Genomic DNA, 20,320 nt, shown 5'->3' with positions numbered 1-20,320 from the left:
GGGATACAGTGAGTATAAAGTAGACTTCAGGGGCCGTGCACTGATGTCTGTGTATTAGGGAGAGGTATTGGTCTGAGACGTCACATGGGATACAGTGAGTATAAAGTAGGCTTCAGGGGCCATGCACTGATGTCTGTGTATTAGAGAGAGATAAGTGTGTAGTGATGTCTGTGTATTAGGGAGAGGTATTGATCTGAGACGTCACATGGGATACAGTGAGTATAAAGTAGACTTTAGGGGCCGTGCGCTGATGTCTGTGTATTAGGGAGAGGTAGTGATCTGAGACGTCACATGGGATACAGTGAGCATAAAGTAGTATTCATTGGCCGTGCACTGATGTCGGTGTATTAGGGAGAGGTATTGGTCTGAGACGTCACATGGGATACAGTGAGTATAAAATAGGCTTCAGGGGCCATGCACTGATGTCTGTGTATTAGAGAGAGATAAGTGTGTAGTGATGTCTGTGTATTAGGGAGAGGTATTGATCTGAGACGTCACATGGGATACAGTGAGTATAAAGTAGACTTTAGGGGCCTGCGCTGATGTCTGTGTATTAGGGAGAGGTAGTGATCTAAGACGTCACATGGGATACAGTGGGTATAAAGTAGGCTTCAGGGGCCATGTACTGATGTCTGTGTATTAGGGAGAGGTAATGATCTGAGACGTCACATGGGATACAGTGAGTATAAAGTAGGCTTCAGGGGCCGTGCGCTGATGTCTGTGTATTAGGGAGAGGTATTGATCTGAGATGTCACATGGGATACAGTGAGCATAATGTAGTCTTCAGGGGCCGTGCACGGATGTCTGTGTATTAGGGAGAGGTATTGATCTGAGACGTCACATGGGATACAGTGAGTATAAAGTAGTCTTCAGGGGCCGTGCACTGATGTCTGTGTATTAGGGAGAGGTAATGATATGAGATCTCACATGGGATACAGTGAGTATAAAGTAGACTTCAGGGGCCCTGCGCTAAAGTTTGTGTATTAGGCAGAGGTAGTGATCTAAAACGTCACATTGGATACAGTGAGTATAAAGTAGGCTTCAGGGGCCGTGCAGTGATGTCTGTGTATTAGGGAGAGGTATTGATCTGAGACGTCACATGGGATACAGTGAGTATAAAGTAGGCTTCAGGGGCCGAGCACTGATGTCTGTGTATTAGGGAGAGGTATTGATCTGAGACGTCACATGGGATACAGTGAGTATAAAGTAGGCTTCAGGGGCCGTGCACTGATGTCTGTGTATTAGGGAGAGGTAATGATCTGAGACGTCACATGGGATACAGTGAGTATAAAGTAGGCTTTAAGGGCCATGCACTGATGTCTGTGTATTAGGGAGAGGTAATGATCTGAGACATCACATGGGATACAGTGAGCATAATGTAGTCTTCAGGGGCCGTGCACGGATGTCTGTGTATTAGGGAAAGGTATTGGTCTGAGACGTTACCTGTGATACAGTGAGTATAATGTAGTCTTCAGGGGCCGTGCACGGATGTCTGTGTATTAGGGAAAGGTATTGGTCTGAGACGTCACATGTGATACAGTGAGTATAATGTAGTCTTTAGGGGCCGTGCACTGATGTCTGTGTATTAGGGAGAGGTAATGATATGAGATCTCACATGGGATACAGTGAGTATAAAGTAGTCTTCAGGGGCCCTGCGCTAAAGTCTGTGTATTAGGCAGAGGTAGTGATCTAAAACGTCACATTGGATACAGTGAGTATAAAGTAGGCTTCAGGGGCCGTGCAGTGATGTCTGTGTATTAGGGAGAAATATTGACCTGAGACGTCACATGGGATACAGTGAGTATAAAGTAGACTTCAGGGGCCGTGCACTGATGTCTGTGTATTGGGAGAGGTATTGGTCTGAGACATCACATGGGATACAGTGAGCATAAAGTAGGCTTCAGGGGCCTTGCACTGATGTCTGTGTATTAGGGAGAGGTTATGATCTGAAAACATCACATGGGATACAGTGAGTATAAAGTAGGCTTCAGGGGCCGTGCACTGATGTCTGTGTATTAGGGAGAGGTATTGATCTGAGATGTCACATGGGATACAGTGAGCATAATGTAGTCTTCAGGGGCCATGCACGGATGTCTGTGTATTAGGGAAAGGTATTGATCTGAGATGTCACATAGGATACAGTGAGTATAATGTAGTCTTCAGGGGCCGTGCACTGATGTCTGTGTATTAGGGAGAGGTAATGATATGAGATCTCACATGGGATACAGTGAGTATAAAGTAGACATCAGGGGCCCTGCGCTAAAGTTTGTGTATTAGGCAGAGGTAGTGATCTAAGACGTCACATGTGATACAGTGGGTATAAAGTAGGCTTCAGGGGCCATGTACTGATGTCTGTGTATTAGGGAGAGGTAATGATCTGAGACGTCACATGGGATACAGTGAGTATAAAGTAGGCTTCAGGGGCCGTGCGCTGATGTCTGTGTATTAGGGAGAGGTATTGATCTGAGATGTCACATGGGATACAGTGAGCATAATGTAGTCTTCAGGGGCCGTGCACGGATGTCTGTGTATTAGGGAAAGGTATTGATCTGAGATGTCACATGGGATACAGTGAGTATAATGTAGTCTTCAGGGGCCGTGCACTGATGTCTGTGTATTAGGGAGAGGTAATGATATGAGATCTCACATGGGATACAGTGAGTATAAAGTAGACTTCAGGGGCCCTGCGCTAAAGTTTGTGTATTAGGCAGAGGTAGTGATCTAAAACGTCACATTGGATACAGTGAGTATAAAGTAGGCTTCAGGGGCCGTGCAGTGATGTCTGTGTATTAGGGAGAGATATTGATCTGAGAAGTCACATGGGATACAGTGAGTATAAAGTAGGCTTCAGGGGCCGAGCACTGATGTCTGTGTATTAGGGAGAGGTATTGATCTGAGACGTCACATGGGATACAGTAAGTATAAAGTAGGCTTCAGGGGCCATGCACTGATGTCTGTGTATTAGGGAGAGGTAATGATCTGAGACGTCACATGGGATACAGTGAGTATAAAGTAGGCTTTAAGGGCCATGCACTGATGTCTGTGTATTAGGGAGAGGTAATGATCTGAGACGTCACATGGGATACAGTGAGTATAAAGTAGGCTTCAGGGGCCATGCACTGATGTCTGTGTATTAGAGAGAGATAAGTGTGTAGTGATGTCTGTGTATTAGGGAGAGGTATTGATCTGAGACGTCACATGGGATACAGTGAGTATAAAGTAGACTTTAGGGGCCGTGCGCTGATGTCTGTGTATTAGGGAGAGGTAGTGATCTGAGACGTCACATGGGATACAGTGAGCATAAAGTAGTATTCATTGGCCGTGCACTGATGTCGGTGTATTAGGGAGAGGTATTGGTCTGAGACGTCACATGGGATACAGTGAGTATAAAATAGGCTTCAGGGGCCATGCACTGATGTCTGTGTATTAGAGAGAGATAAGTGTGTAGTGATGTCTGTGTATTAGGGAGAGGTATTGATCTGAGACGTCACATGGGATACAGTGAGTATAAAGTAGACTTTAGGGGCCTGCGCTGATGTCTGTGTATTAGGGAGAGGTAGTGATCTAAGACGTCACATGGGATACAGTGGGTATAAAGTAGGCTTCAGGGGCCATGTACTGATGTCTGTGTATTAGGGAGAGGTAATGATCTGAGACGTCACATGGGATACAGTGAGTATAAAGTAGGCTTCAGGGGCCGTGCGCTGATGTCTGTGTATTAGGGAGAGGTATTGATCTGAGATGTCACATGGGATACAGTGAGCATAATGTAGTCTTCAGGGGCCGTGCACGGATGTCTGTGTATTAGGGAAAGGTATTGATCTGAGATGTCACATGGGATACAGTGAGTATAATGTAGTCTTCAGGGGCCGTGCACTGATGTCTGTGTATTAGGGAGAGGTAATGATATGAGATCTCACATGGGATACAGTGAGTATAAAGTAGACATCAGGGGCCCTGCGCTAAAGTTTGTGTATTAGGCAGAGGTAGTGATCTAAAACGTCACATTGGATACAGTGAGTATAAAGTAGGCTTCAGGGGCCGTGCAGTGATGTCTGTGTATTAGGGAGAGATATTGATCTGAGAAGTCACATGGGATACAGTGAGTATAAAGTAGGCTTCAGGGGCCGAGCACTGATGTCTGTGTATTAGGGAGAGGTATTGATCTGAGACGTCACATGGGATACAGTAAGTATAAAGTAGGCTTCAGGGGCCATGCACTGATGTCTGTGTATTAGGGAGAGGTAATGATCTGAGACGTCACATGGGATACAGTGAGTATAAAGTAGGCTTTAAGGGCCATGCACTGATGTCTGTGTATTAGGGAGAGGTAATGATCTGAGACATCACATGGGATACAGTGAGCATAATGTAGTCTTCAGGGGCCGTGCACGGATGTCTGTGTATTAGGGAAAGGTATTGGTCTGAGACGTTACCTGTGATACAGTGAGTATAATGTAGTCTTCAGGGGCCGTGCACGGATGTCTGTGTATTAGGGAAAGGTATTGGTCTGAGACGTCACATGTGATACAGTGAGTATAATGTAGTCTTTAGGGGCCGTGCACTGATGTCTGTGTATTAGGGAGAGGTAATGATATGAGATCTCACATGGGATACAGTGAGTATAAAGTAGTCTTCAGGGGCCCTGCGCTAAAGTCTGTGTATTAGGCAGAGGTAGTGATCTAAAACGTCACATTGGATACAGTGAGTATAAAGTAGGCTTCAGGGGCCGTGCAGTGATGTCTGTGTATTAGGGAGAAATATTGACCTGAGACGTCACATGGGATACAGTGAGTATAAAGTAGACTTCAGGGGCCGTGCACTGATGTCTGTGTATTGGGAGAGGTATTGGTCTGAGACATCACATGGGATACAGTGAGCATAAAGTAGGCTTCAGGGGCCTTGCACTGATGTCTGTGTATTAGGGAGAGGTTATGATCTGAAAACATCACATGGGATACAGTGAGTATAAAGTAGGCTTCAGGGGCCGTGCACTGATGTCTGTGTATTAGGGAGAGGTATTGATCTGAGATGTCACATGGGATACAGTGAGCATAATGTAGTCTTCAGGGGCCATGCACGGATGTCTGTGTATTAGGGAAAGGTATTGATCTGAGATGTCACATAGGATACAGTGAGTATAATGTAGTCTTCAGGGGCCGTGCACTGATGTCTGTGTATTAGGGAGAGGTAATGATATGAGATCTCACATGGGATACAGTGAGTATAAAGTAGACATCAGGGGCCCTGCGCTAAAGTTTGTGTATTAGGCAGAGGTAGTGATCTAAGACGTCACATGTGATACAGTGGGTATAAAGTAGGCTTCAGGGGCCATGTACTGATGTCTGTGTATTAGGGAGAGGTAATGATCTGAGACGTCACATGGGATACAGTGAGTATAAAGTAGGCTTCAGGGGCCGTGCGCTGATGTCTGTGTATTAGGGAGAGGTATTGATCTGAGATGTCACATGGGATACAGTGAGCATAATGTAGTCTTCAGGGGCCGTGCACGGATGTCTGTGTATTAGGGAAAGGTATTGATCTGAGATGTCACATGGGATACAGTGAGTATAATGTAGTCTTCAGGGGCCGTGCACTGATGTCTGTGTATTAGGGAGAGGTAATGATATGAGATCTCACATGGGATACAGTGAGTATAAAGTAGACTTCAGGGGCCCTGCGCTAAAGTTTGTGTATTAGGCAGAGGTAGTGATCTAAAACGTCACATTGGATACAGTGAGTATAAAGTAGGCTTCAGGGGCCGTGCAGTGATGTCTGTGTATTAGGGAGAGGTATTGATCTGAGAAGTCACATGGGATACAGTGAGTATAAAGTAGGCTTCAGGGGCCGAGCACTGATGTCTGTGTATTAGGGAGAGGTATTGATCTGAGACGTCACATGGGATACAGTAAGTATAAAGTAGGCTTCAGGGGCCATGCACTGATGTCTGTGTATTAGGGAGAGGTAATGATCTGAGACGTCACATGGGATACAGTGAGTATAAAGTAGGCTTTAAGGGCCATGCACTGATGTCTGTGTATTAGGGAGAGGTAATGATCTGAGACATCACATGGGATACAGTGAGCATAATGTAGTCTTCAGGGGCCGTGCACGGATGTCTGTGTATTAGGGAAAGGTATTGGTCTGAGACGTTACCTGTGATACAGTGAGTATAATGTAGTCTTCAGGGGCCGTGCACGGATGTCTGTGTATTAGGGAAAGGTATTGGTCTGAGACGTCACATGTGATACAGTGAGTATAATGTAGTCTTTAGGGGCCGTGCACTGATGTCTGTGTATTAGGGAGAGGTAATGATATGAGATCTCACATGGGATACAGTGAGTATAAAGTAGTCTTCAGGGGCCCTGCGCTAAAGTCTGTGTATTAGGCAGAGGTAGTGATCTAAAACGTCACATTGGATACAGTGAGTATAAAGTAGGCTTCAGGGGCCGTGCAGTGATGTCTGTGTATTAGGGAGAAATATTGACCTGAGACGTCACATGGGATACAGTGAGTATAAAGTAGACTTCAGGGGCCGTGCACTGATGTCTGTGTATTGGGAGAGGTATTGGTCTGAGACATCACATGGGATACAGTGAGCATAAAGTAGGCTTCAGGGGCCTTGCACTGATGTCTGTGTATTAGGGAGAGGTTATGATCTGAAAACATCACATGGGATACAGTGAGTATAAAGTAGGCTTCAGGGGCCGTGCACTGATGTCTGTGTATTAGGGAGAGGTATTGATCTGAGATGTCACATGGGATACAGTGAGCATAATGTAGTCTTCAGGGGCCATGCACGGATGTCTGTGTATTAGGGAAAGGTATTGATCTGAGATGTCACATAGGATACAGTGAGTATAATGTAGTCTTCAGGGGCCGTGCACTGATGTCTGTGTATTAGGGAGAGGTAATGATATGAGATCTCACATGGGATACAGTGAGTATAAAGTAGACATCAGGGGCCCTGCGCTAAAGTTTGTGTATTAGGCAGAGGTAGTGATCTAAAACGTCACATTGGATACAGTGAGTATAAAGTAGGCTTCAGGGGCCGTGCAGTGATGTCTGTGTATTAGGGCGAGATATTGATCTGAGAAGTCACATGGGATACAGTGAGTATAAAGTAGGCTTCACGGGCCGAGCACTGATGTCTGTGTATTAGGGAGAGGTATTGATCTGAGACGTCACATGGGATACAGTAAGTATAAAGTAGGCTTCAGGGGCCATGCACTGATGTCTGTGTATTAGGGAGAGGTAGTGATCTAAAACGTCACATTGGATACAGTGAGTATAAAGTAGGCTTCAGGGGCCGTGCAGTGATGTCTGTGTATTAGGGAGAAATATTGACCTGAGACGTCACATGGGATACAGTGAGTATAAAGTAGACTTCAGGGGCCGTGCACTGATGTCTGTGTATTGGGAGAGGTATTGGTCTGAGACATCACATGGGATACAGTGAGCATAAAGTAGGCTTCAGGGGCCTTGCACTGATGTCTGTGTATTAGGGAGAGGTTATGATCTGAAAACATCACATGGGATACAGTGAGTATAAAGTAGGCTTCAGGGGCCGTGCGCTGATGTCTGTGTATTAGGGAGAGGTATTGATCTGAGATGTCACATGGGATACAGTGAGTATAATGTAGTCTTCAGGGGCCGTGCACTGATGTCTGTGTATTAGGGAGAGGTAATGATATGAGATCTCACATGGGATACAGTGAGTATAAAGTAGACATCAGGGGCCCTGCGCTAAAGTTTGTGTATTAGGCAGAGGTAGTGATCTAAAACGTCACATTGGATACAGTGAGTATAAAGTAGGCTTCAGGGGCCGTGCAGTGATGTCTGTGTATTAGGGCGAGATATTGATCTGAGAAGTCACATGGGATACAGTGAGTATAAAGTAGGCTTCAGGGGCCGAGCACTGATGTCTGTGTATTAGGGAGAGGTATTGATCTGAGACGTCACATGGGATACAGTGAGTATAAAGTAGACTTTAGGGGCCGTGCGCTGATGTCTATGTATTAGGGAGAGGTATTGATCTGAGACGTCACATGGGATACAGTGGGTATAAAGTAGGCTTCAGGGGCCGTGCGCTGATGTCTGTGTATTAGAGAGAGGTATTGATCTAAGACGTCACATGGGATACAGTGGGTATAAAGTAGGCTTCAGGGGCCGTGCGCTGATGTCTGTGTATTAGAGAGAGGTAATGGTCTGAGACGTCAAATGGGATACAGTGAGTATAAAGTAGGCTTCAGGGGCCGTGCAGTGATGTCTGTGTATTAGGGCGAGATATTGATCTGAGAAGTCACATGGGATACAGTGAGTATAAAGTAGGCTTCAGGGGCCGAACACTGATGTCTGTGTATTAGGGAGAGGTATTGATCTGAGACGTCACATGGGATACAGTGAGTATAAAGTAGACTTTAGGGGCCGTGCGCTGATGTCTATGTATTAGGGAGAGGTATTGATCTGAGACGTCACATGGGATACAGTGGGTATAAAGTAGGCTTCAGGGGCCATGCGCTGATGTCTGTGTATTAGAGAGAGGTATTGATCTAAGACGTCACATGGGATACAGTGGGTATAAAGTAGGCTTCAGGGGCCGTGCGCTGATGTCTGTGTATTAGGGAGAGGTAATGGTCTGAGACGTCAAATGGGATACAGTGAGTATAAAGTAGGCTTCAGGGGCTGTGCGCTGATGTCAGTGTATTAGGGAGAGGTATTGATCTGAGACATCACATGGGATAAAGTGAGTATAAAGTAGGCTTCAGGGGCCGTGCACTGATGTCTGTGTATTAGAGAGAGGTATTGATCTGAGACGTCACATGGGATACAGTGAGTATAAAGTAGACTTCAGGGGCCGTGCACTGATGTCTGTGTATTAGGGAGAGGTATTGGTCTGAGACGTCACATGGGATACAGTGAGTATAAAGTAGGCTTCAGGGGCCATGCACTGATGTCTGTGTATTAGAGAGAGGTATTGATCTGAGACGTCACATGGGATACAGTGAGTATAAAGTAGACTTCAGGGGCCGTGCACTGATGTCTGTGTATTAGGGAGAGGTATTGTTCTGAGACGTCACATGGGATACAGTGAGTATAAAGTAGGCTTCAGGGGCCGTGCACTGATGTCTGTGTATTAGAGAGAGGTATTGATCTGAGACGTCACATGGGATACAGTGAGTATAAAGTAGGCTTCAGGGGCCGTGCACTGATGTCTGTGTATTAGGGAGAGGTATTGATCTGAGACGTCACATGGGATACAGTGAGTATAAAGTAGACTTCAGGGGCCGTGCACTGATGTCTGTGTATTAGGGAGAGGTATTGGTCTGAGACGTCACATGGGATACAGTGAGTATAAAGTAGGCTTCAGAGGCCGTGCACTGATGTCTGTGTAGTAGAGAGAGGTATTGATCTGAGACGTCACATGGGATACAGTGAATATAAAGTAGGCTTCAGGGGCCGTGCACTGATGTCTGTGTATTAGGGAGAGGTAATGATCTGAGACGTCACATGGGATACAGTGAGTATAAAGTAGACTTTAGGGGCCGTGCGCTGATGTCTGTGTATTAGGGAGAGGTACTGATCTGAGACGTCACATGGGATACAGTGAGTATAAAGTAGGCTTCAGGGGCCGTGCACTGATGTCTGTGTATTAGAGAGAGGTATTGATCTGAGACGTCACATGGGATACAGTGAGTATAAAGTAGACTTCAGGGGCCGTGCACTGATGTCTGTGTATTAGGGAGAGGTATTGGTCTGAGACGTCACATGGGATACAGTGAGTATAAAGTAGGCTTCAGGGGCCATGCACTGATGTCTGTGTATTAGAGAGAGATAAGTGTGTAGTGATGTCTGTGTATTAGGGAGAGGTATTGATCTGAGACGTCACATGGGATACAGTGAGTATAAAGTAGACTTTAGGGGCCGTGCGCTGATGTCTGTGTATTAGGGAGAGGTAGTGATCTGAGACGTCACATGGGATACAGTGAGCATAAAGTAGTATTCAAGGGCCGTGCACTGATGTCGGTGTATTAGGGAGAGGTATTGGTCTGAGACGTCACATGGGATACAGTGAGTATAAAATAGGCTTCAGGGGCCATGCACTGATGTCTGTGTATTAGAGAGAGATAAGTGTGTAGTGATGTCTGTGTATTAGGGAGAGGTATTGATCTGAGACGTCACATGGGATACAGTGAGTGTAAAGTAGACTTTAGGGGCCTGCGCTGATGTCTGTGTATTAGGGAGAGGTAGTGATCTAAGACGTCACATGGGATACAATGGGTATAAAGTAGGCTTCAGGGGCCATGTACTGATGTCTGTGTATTAGGGAGAGGTAATGATCGGAGACGTCACATGGGATACAGTGAGTATAAAGTAGGCTTCAGGGGCCGTGCGCTGATGTCTGTGTATTAGGGAGAGGTAATGGTCTGAGACGTCACATGGGATACAGTGAGTATAAAGTAGGCTTCAGGGGCCGTGCGCTGATGTCTGTGTATTAGGGAGAGGTATTGATCTGAGACGTCACATGGGATACAGTGAGTATAAAGTAGACTTCAGGGGCCGTGCACTGATGTCTGTGTATTAGGGAGAGGTATTGGTCTGAGACGTCACATGGGATACAGTGAGTATAAAGTAGGCATCAGGGGCCGTGCACTGATGTCTGTGTATTAGAGAGAGGTATTGATCTGAGACGTCACATGGGATACAGTGAGTATAAAGTAGACTTCAGGGGCCGTGCACTGATGTCTGTGTATTAGAGAGAGGTATTGATCTGAGACGTCACATGGGATACAGTGAGTATAAAGTAGGCTTCAGGGGCCGTGCACTGATGTCTGTGTATTAGAGAGAGATAAGTGTGTAGTGATATCTGTGTATTAGGGAGAGGTATTGATCTGAGATGTCACATGGGATACAGTGGGTATAAAGTAGGCTTCAGGGGCCGTGCACTGATGTCTGTGTATTAGGGAGAGGTAATGATCTGAGACGTCACATGGGATACAGTGAGTATAAAGTAGGCTTCAGGGGCTGTGCGCTGATGTCTGTGTATTAGAGAGAGGTATTGATCTGAGACGTCACATGGGATACAGTGGGTATAAAGTAGACTTCAGGGGCCGTGCACTGATGTCTGTGTATTAGGGAGAGGTATTGATCTGAGACGTCACATGGGATACAGTGGGTATAAAGTAGACTTCAGGGGCCGTGCGCTGATGTCTGTGTATTAGAGAGAGGTATTGATCTGAGACGTCACATGGGATACAGTGAGTATAAAGTAGGCTTCAGGGGCCGTGCGCTGATGTCTGTGTAGTAGAGAGAGGTATTGATCTGAGACGTCACATGGGATTCAGTGAGTGTAAAGTAGGCTTCAGGGGCCGTGCACTGATGTCTGTGTATTAGGGAGAGGTAATGATCTGAGACGTCACATTGGATACAGTGAGTATAAAGTAGGCTTCAGGGGCCGTGCGCTGATATCTGTGTATTAGAGAGAGGTATTGATCTGAGACGTCACATGGGATACAGTGAGTATAAAGTAGGCTTCAGGGGCCGTGCGCTGATGTCTGTGTATTAGAGAGAGGTATTGATCTGAGATGTCACATGGGATACAGTGAGTATAAAGTAGGCTTCAGGGGCCTTGCACTGATGTCTGTGTATTAGGGAGAGGTAATGATCTGAGACGTCACATGGGATACAGTGAGTATAAAGTAGGCTTCAGGGGCCGTGCGCTGATGTCTGTGTATTAGGGAGAGGTAATGGTCTGAGACGTCACATGGGATACAGTGAGTATAAAGTAGGCTTCAGGGGCCGTGCGCTGATGTCTGTGTATTAGAGAGAGGTATTGATCTGAGACGTCACATGGGATGCAGTGAGCATAAAGTAGTATTCAGGTGCCGTGCACTGATGTCTGTGTGTGACAGACCCTTCTGTCAGTACTGAAGGAGTTAACTGTGTTCAGCTTTAAGAAGCTATTTTCTAACGACAAGGTTACTAGCCTCAGCTATTGTGTACTGTCATTAAAGTTAGTGATAAAAATTCCATTGTTTAATCACCTCCAGAGAGCAGACGCCTGGGTGATAAGAAAAGCCAAGTGTGTCTTGTGTTTAACTTGTTATCTGCCTAAGTAAAGTAATGTGATTCTATTGTGGCCTGTCAAAGGGCGTTGTCCCTCCATCTAATGTACAACATTCTTTCAACCCCCCATCTGGGGTCTGACCTGCATAAATACTGGGCATATGGCCCTTAATAAAGTTCACTTTGTTTTACCTTGAATGTGGAGCCTGGTCTCATGTTTGAGGGGGGAACTGATTGGGGTTGTGAATTGCTGATTCCCTATTCAGGACATTGTTCATCTGGTATTAACCCTTGGTACACTGTTGGTACCGTAACAATTGGTGGCAAGCGACGGAATGAACCTTATCGCCCAGAAGAGCAACTACACAAGCCAGTAACCTCAGGAAGAGGGGGATTATTACAATACTGACTAAGATGGAAAGAGTACCAGGGACAGAAGAAACCAATGGGCCCAGCATATCAGACAGAACCCCTGAAGAAGCAAGCTTTGATCGGGCGGTTAAAATAAGACTGGCATATTATGGCCCCAACCCATCTGCCGAAATTATCGACCGGGTCATAGCAGCTGTGGAGGCCAACCTACTTCGCCAAAGCAGCGCTGCAGCAGCCCAAGTCACAGCAACCCCAGTGGAAAAGAGAAAAGTAAATTTTGCAGCTTTTAAAAACTTCCTGGAAACAGAAGGAGAGATTGATGGGTACCTTGCGGATTTTGAGAGGCAATGTGCACTACACAAGGTACCCGCAGAGGACTGGGTCACGATATTATCCGGAAAATTATCCGGCCGGGCCAGTGAGGCTTTTCGGGCCATTCCAGATGAGGAAGTCGGGGATTATAATACTGTAAAAGAGGCTCTGCTCTCCAGGTATGCGGTTACACCGGAGGCATACCGGAGGCGGTTCAGAGACACTGTTAAATTAGCTGGAGATTCCTACCTTGAGTGGGCATGTAAGGTGCACCGCACAGCAGCTCACTGGATAGCGGGGTGCCAAGCCGTATCTGGGGAAGAGGTGCTGCAGCTATTCCTGTTGGAACATTGATTCGACAAATTACCTGCAGGAGTTCGAGAGTGGTTTCGGGACCGTAAACCCTCCACCCTGCATGAAGCGGCTCGTTTGGCAGATGAGTATACGGATGCCCGCAAACTGGACACTGCTACCACTAAGCCCCCTGCTAGAGTGGAGTACAGACCCCCAGTCACCCCAGCAGCTGCCAGTTACCAAACCCCGGCGCACCGCTATACCACACGGCCTCCGGCCACAAACTACCCTCAGAGAGCCCGGTTCAATTTGCGGGGCTACTCACAACCTATTCGGTGCTTTGGATGTAAGCAACTAGGGCACAAAAGACCAGAGTGTCCCCTAAACGCAACAAACCAAGCGCAGTCCTGGAGAAGACCCGCCGGCGGAATCCCACGTAATCCTCAGCCTGCGGCCCGCTACGTAGAGGCGCAAGAATGCTGGGGCATTCTACATGAGGCAGACCTTGTGCAAGCTGCCCACCGGAATAACCGGCAACTGGTTAAAGTGAATGGGAAGGAGGTCAGTGGTCTACGGGATACTGGTGCTACCATGACCTTGCTTCAAAAGAACTTGGTGTCTGAGAAACAGCACACTGGAGACACTGTGGCTGTGAGGGTAGCAGGGGGCGCTGTGTTCCGCCTACCTGTTGCCAGGGTACATTTGGATTGGGGAGTGGGCGCTAGACCTGTGAATGTGGGGGTCATGAAGGACTTACCAGCTGATGTTCTCCTTAGAAATAACTTGGCCCCCCTTGTTTCTGCCTATTCTCCCATGGGTCCCGCTGATGTTAACCCTGTGACTACCCGTGCCCAGATCCGTGCAGCAGAGACTGACCCACCTGCTGCTAAGCCCCAGGACGCTGAGCTCAGTAAATCTCTATCCGCTATTGATACGTGGAAGTCCCGTTACAATGCGCTGATGAAGGAGAAGAGCCAAGTAGAGGATGAAATGGTCACGTTAAACAATTACGTAACAGTGCTAGCGGGAGAGAAGAGGAGTGCAGAGGAAAAAGCACGTTTAGAACAGGAATCTCTTCTAGACAAGCTGCACCGACAGACTGCAGAAAACACCAGCTTGAGAGTGGAACATTAAACATTAAAGACAAACTTAGTGACACTGGAGGAGAAGCTGACGCTGGCTCATAGTGAGGTGCAGCAACTCAAGGGCACCCTATGTCAGTATGAAGGGATTGTGGATACCTATAAAGAGCAGGTACAACAACCACGTAAAGAAGCTGATGATATTTTGAAGAACTGTTTAGCCCTAGTCGGGGCACTGAAGAGGTTGAACCCTTATTTATATGGACAGGGATTCTCTCTCATAACGGGAATACAGATGGATTGTCCCGGCAAACTGACATGCCTACCACCTCCTAGTCCGGTCATCCCCAGGTTGACCCGCCAAAGGGTCAAGCCGGGTCTGCCGGAGTGTTCCACAAGGGGGGAGCTATGTGACAGACCCTTCTGTCAGTACTGAAGGAGTTAACTGTGTTCAGCTTTAAGAAGCTATTTTCTAACGACAAGGTTACTAGCCTCAGCTATTGTGTACTGTCATTAAAGTTAGTGATAAACATTCCATTGTTTAATCACCTCCAGAGAGCAGACGCCTAGGTGATAAGAAAAGCCAAGTGTGTCTTGTGTTTAACTTGTTATCTGCCTAAGTAAAGTAATGTGATTCTATTGTGGCCTGTCAAAGGGCATTGTCCCTCCATCTAATGTACAACATTCTTTCAACCCCCCATCTGGGGTCTGACCTGCATAAATACTGGGCATATGGCCCTTAATAAAGTTCACTTTGCTTTACCTTGAATGTGGAGCCTGGTCTCATGTTTGAGGGGGGAACTGATTGGGGTTGTGAATTGCTGATTCCCTATTCAGGACATTGTTCATCTGGTATTAACCCTTGGTACACTGTTGGTACCGTAACACTGTGTATTAGAGAGAGATAAGTGTGTAGTGATGTCTGTGTATTAGAGAGAGGTATTGATCTGAGACGTCACATGGGATGCAGTGAGCATAAAGTAGTATTCAGGGGCGGTGCACTGATGTCTGTGTATTAGAGAGAGATAAGTGTGTAGTGATGTCTGTGTATTAGAGAGAGGTATTGATCTGAGACGTCACATGGGATACAGTGGGTATAAAGTAGACTTCAGGGGCCGTGCGCTGATGTCTGTGTATTAGGGAGAAGTATTGATCTGAGACGTCACATGGGATACAGTGAGTATAAAGTAGACTTCAGGGGCCGTGCGCTGATGTCTGTGTATTAGAGAGAGGTATTGATCTGAGACGTCACATGGGATACAGTGAGTATAAAGTAGACTTCAGGGGCCGTGCACTGATGTCTGTGTATTAGGGAGAGGTATTGATCTGAGACGTCACATGGGATACAGTGAGTATAAAGTAGGCTTCAGGGGCCGTGCACTGATGTCTGTGTATTAGGGAGAGGTATTGATCTGAGACGTCACATGGGATACAGTGAGTATAAAGTAGACTTCAGGGGCCGTGCACTGATGTCTGTGTATTAGGGAGAGGTATTGATCTGAGACATCACATGGGATACAGTGAGTATAAAGTAGGCTTCAGGGGCCGTGCACTGATGTCTGTGTATTAGGGAGAGGTATTGATCTGAGACGTCACATGGGATACAGTGAGTATAAAGTAGACTTCAGGGGCCGTGCACTGATGTCTGTGTATTAGGGAGAGGTATTGGTCTGAGACGTCACATGGGATACAGTGAGTTTAAAGTAGGCTTCAGGGGCCGTGCACTGATGTCTGTGTATTAGAGAGAGGTATTGATCTGAGACGTCACATGGGATACAGTGAGTATAAAGTAGACTTCAGGGGCCGTGCACTGATGTCTGTGTATTAGGGAGAGGTATTGGTCTGAGACGTCACATGGGATACAGTGAGTATAAAGTAGGCTTCAGGGGCCGTGCACTGATGTCTGCGTATTAGAGAGAGGTATTGATCTGAGACGTCACATGGGATACAGTGAGTATAAAGTAGGCTTCAGGGGCCATGCACTGATGTCTGTGTATTAGGGAGAGGTATTGATCTGAGACGTCACATGGGATACAGTGAGTATAAAGTAGACTTCAGGGGCCGTTCACTGATGTCTGTGTATTAGGGAGAGGTATTGATCTGAGACGTCACATGGGATGCAGTGAGCATAAAGTAGTATTCAGGGGCCGTGCACTGATGTCTGTGTGTGACAGACCCTTCTGTCAGTACTGAAGGAGTTAACTGTGTTCAGCTTTAAGAAGCTATTTTCTAACGACAAGGTTACTAGCCTCAGCTATTGTGTACTGTCATTAAAGTTAGTGATAAACATTCCATTGTTTAATCACCTCCAGAGAGCAGACGCCTAGGTGATAAGAAAAGCCAAGTGTGTCTTGTGTTTAACTTGTTATCTGCCTAAGTAAAGTAATGTGATTCTATTGTGGCCTGTCAAAGGGCGTTGTCCCTCCATCTAATGTACAACATTCTTTCAACCCCCCATCTGGTATTAACCCTTGGTACACTGTTGGTACCGTAACACTGTGTATTAGAGAGAGATAAGTGTGTAGTGATGTCTGTGTATTAGAGAGAGGTATTGATCTGAGACGTCACATGGGATGCAGTGAGCATAAAGTAGTATTCAGGGGCCGTGCACTGATGTCTGTGTATTAGAGAGAGATAAGTGTGTAGTGATGTCTGTGTATTAGAGAGAGGTATTGATCTGAGACGTCACATGGGATACAGTGGGTATAAAGTAGACTTCAGGGGCCATGCACTGATGTCTGTGTATTAGGGAGAGGTAATGATCTGAGACGTCACATGGGATACAGTGAGTATAAAGTAGGCTTCAGGTGCCGTGCACTGATGTCTGTGTATTAGGGAGAGGTTATGATCTGAGACGTCACATGGGATACAGTGACTATAAAGTAGGCTTCAGGGGCCGTGCACTGATGTCTGTGTATTAGGGAGAGGTATTTACTTGATCTGAGACCGTTTGCTTCCTATTTTCTCGCTGTTTAGATACTATGCCTCTCTCCCTTCCCCCATTCTCTACCCCATATAAAGCTCCATAGCCCTGGTGTTCTCTGCCGTTTCTCACTTTTATAATGTTTAGCAGCTCATGTCGGTCAATGCAGCCATTGCCGTCCACATCATAAAGCTTGAAATACCAGCGCAGCTTCTGTTCAATCTTTCCCCGAAGAACAAGACTAAGAGCAGCAACATATTCCATGAAGTCAATGTACCCATCCTGTAAAACAAGGACACACATCAGTAACACACAGTGTGACACAGGGACACATCAGTAACACACAGTGTGACACGGGGACAAATCAGTAACACACAGTGTGACACAGGGACACACATCAGTAACACACAGTGTGACACGGGGACACACATCAGTAACACACAGTGTGACACAGGGACACATCAGTAACACACAGTGTGACACCGGGACACACATCAGTAACACACAGTGTGACACAGGGACACATCACTAACACACAGTGTGACACAGGACACATCAGTAACACACAGTGTGACACAGGGACACATCAGTAACACACAGTGTGACACAGGGACACATCAGTAACACACAGTGTGACACAGGGACACACATCAGTAACACACAGTGTGAGACAGGACACATCAGTAACACACAGTGTGACACAGGGACACATCAGTAACACACAGTGTGACACAGGGACACATCAGTAACACACAGTGTGACACAGGGACACATCAGTAACACACAGTGTGACACCGGGACACACATCAGTAACACACAGTGTGACACAGGGACACATCACTAACACACAGTGTGACACAGGACACATCAGTAACACACAGTGTGACACAGGGACACATCAGTAACACACAGTGTGACACAGGGACAAATCAGTAACACACAGTGTGACACAGGGACACATCAGTAACACACACTGTGACACAGGGACACATCAGTAACACACAGTGTGACACAGGGACACATCAGTAACACACAGTGTGACACAGGGACACATCAGTAACACACAGTGGGACACAGGGACACATCAGTAACACACAGTGGGACACAGGGACACATCAGTAACACACAGTGTGACACAGGGACAAATCAGTAACACACAGTGTGACACAGGGACACATCAGTAACACACACTGTGACACAGGGACACATCAGTAACACACAGTGTGACACAGGGACACATCAGTAACACAGTGTGACACAGGACACATCAGTAACACACAGTGTGACACAGGGACACATCAGTAACACACAGCATGACCTGCTAGTCATGTGTATATGGTACAGCTGTTACATATGTTACTGAGTGCTATGGTACAGTACCTGAGTACATGTGAGTGACCTGCTAGTCATGTGTATATGGTACAGCTGTTACATATGTTACTGAGTGCTATGGTACAGTACCTGAGTACATGTGAGTGACCTGCTAGTCATGTGTATATGGTACAGCTGTTACATATGTTACTGAGTGCTATGGTACAGTACCTGAGTACATGTGAGTGACCTGCTAGTCATGTGTATATGGTACAGCTGTTACATATGTTACTGAGTGCTATGGTACAGTACCTGAGTACATGTGAGTGACCTGCTAGTCATGTGTATATGGTACAGCTGTTACATATGTTACTGAGTGCTATGGTACAGTACCTGAGTACATGTGAGTGACCTGCTAGTCATGTGTATATGGTACAGCTGTTACATATGTTACTGAGCGCTATGGTACAGTACCTGAGTACATGTGAGTGACCTGCTACTCATGTGTATATGGTACAGCTGTTACATATGTTACTGAGTGCTATGGTACAGTACCTGAGTACATGTGAGTGACCTGCTAGTCATGTGTATATGGTACAGCTGTTACATGTGTTACTGAGCGCTATGGTACAGTACCTGAGTACATGTGAGTGACCTGCTAGTCATGTGTATATGGTACAGCTGTTACATATGTTACTGAGTGCTATGGTACAGTACCTGAGTACATGTGAGTGACCTGCTACTCATGTGTATATGGTACAGCTGTTACATATGTTACTGAGCGCTATGGTACAGTACCTGAGTACAAGTGAGTGACCTGCTAGTCATGTGTATATGGTACAGCTGTTACATATGTTACTGAGTGCTATGGTACAGTACCTGAGTACATGTGAGTGACCTGCTACTCATGTGTATATGGTACAGCTGTTACATGTGTTACTGAGTGCTATGGTACAGTACCTGAGTACATGTGAGTGACCTGCTAGTCATGTGTCTATGGTACAGCTGTTACATATGTTACTGAGCGCTATGGTACAGTACCTGAGTACATGTGAGTGACCTGCTAGTCATGTGTATATGGTACAGCTGTTACATATGTTACTGAGTGCTATGGTACAGTACCTGAGTACATGTGAGTGACCTGCTAGTCATGTGTATATGGTACAGCTGTTACATGTGTTACTGAGCGCTATGGTACAGTACCTGAGTACATGTGAGTGACCTGCTACTCATGTGTATATGGTACAGCTGTTACATGTGTTACTGAGCGCTATGGTACAGTACCTGAGTACATGTGAGTGACCTGCTAGTCATGTGTATATGGTACAGCTGTTACATATGTTACTGAGTGCTATGGTACAATACCTGAGTACATGTGAGTGACCTGCTACTCATGTGTATATGGTACAGCTGTTACATATGTTACTGAGCGCTATGGTACAGTACCTGAGTACATGTGAGTGACCTGCTAGTCATGTGTATATGGTACAGCTGTTACATATGTTACTGAGCGCTATGGTACAGTGCCTGAGTACATGTGAGTGACCTGCTAGTCATGTGTATATGGTACAGCTGTTACATATGTTACTGAGTGCTATGGTACAATACCTGAGTACAAGTGAGTGACCTGCTACTCATGTGTATATGGTACAGCTGTTACATGTGTTACTGAGCGCTATGGTACAGTACCTGAGTACATGTGAGTGACCTGCTAGTCATGTGTATATGGTACAGCTGTTACATATGTTACTGAGTGCTATGGTACAGTACCTGAGTACATGTGAGTGACCTGCTACTCATGTGTATATGGTACAGCTGTTACATGTGTTACTGAGTGCTATGGTACAGTACCTGAGTACATGTGAGTGACCTGCTAGTCATGTGTATTATGGTACAGCTGTTACATGTGTTACTGAGCGCTATGGTACAGTGCCTGAGTACATGTGAGTGACCTGCTACT

The 20,320-nt window shown here is 46.2% G+C and overlaps 1 protein-coding gene across 1 annotated transcript in view; it reads right to left on the bottom strand.

The window, feature by feature from the left end:
* The window catches only part of LOC128662518 (guanylyl cyclase-activating protein 1-like), a 200,693-nt gene that overhangs the window by 124,397 nt on the left and 55,976 nt on the right, over positions 1 to 20,320 (bottom strand). The window contains exon 2 of the mRNA XM_053716298.1: positions 17,182 to 17,331. Coding sequence (XP_053572273.1) covers positions 17,182 to 17,331 — 150 coding nt within the window. The remainder of the gene's footprint in view (positions 1 to 17,181; positions 17,332 to 20,320) is intronic.

Source organism: Bombina bombina, chromosome 6 (genome assembly GCF_027579735.1).
Source record: "Bombina bombina isolate aBomBom1 chromosome 6, aBomBom1.pri, whole genome shotgun sequence".
Lineage (NCBI taxonomy): Eukaryota > Metazoa > Chordata > Amphibia > Anura > Bombinatoridae > Bombina > Bombina bombina.
This window is presented reverse-complemented; position numbering and strand designations above follow the sequence as displayed.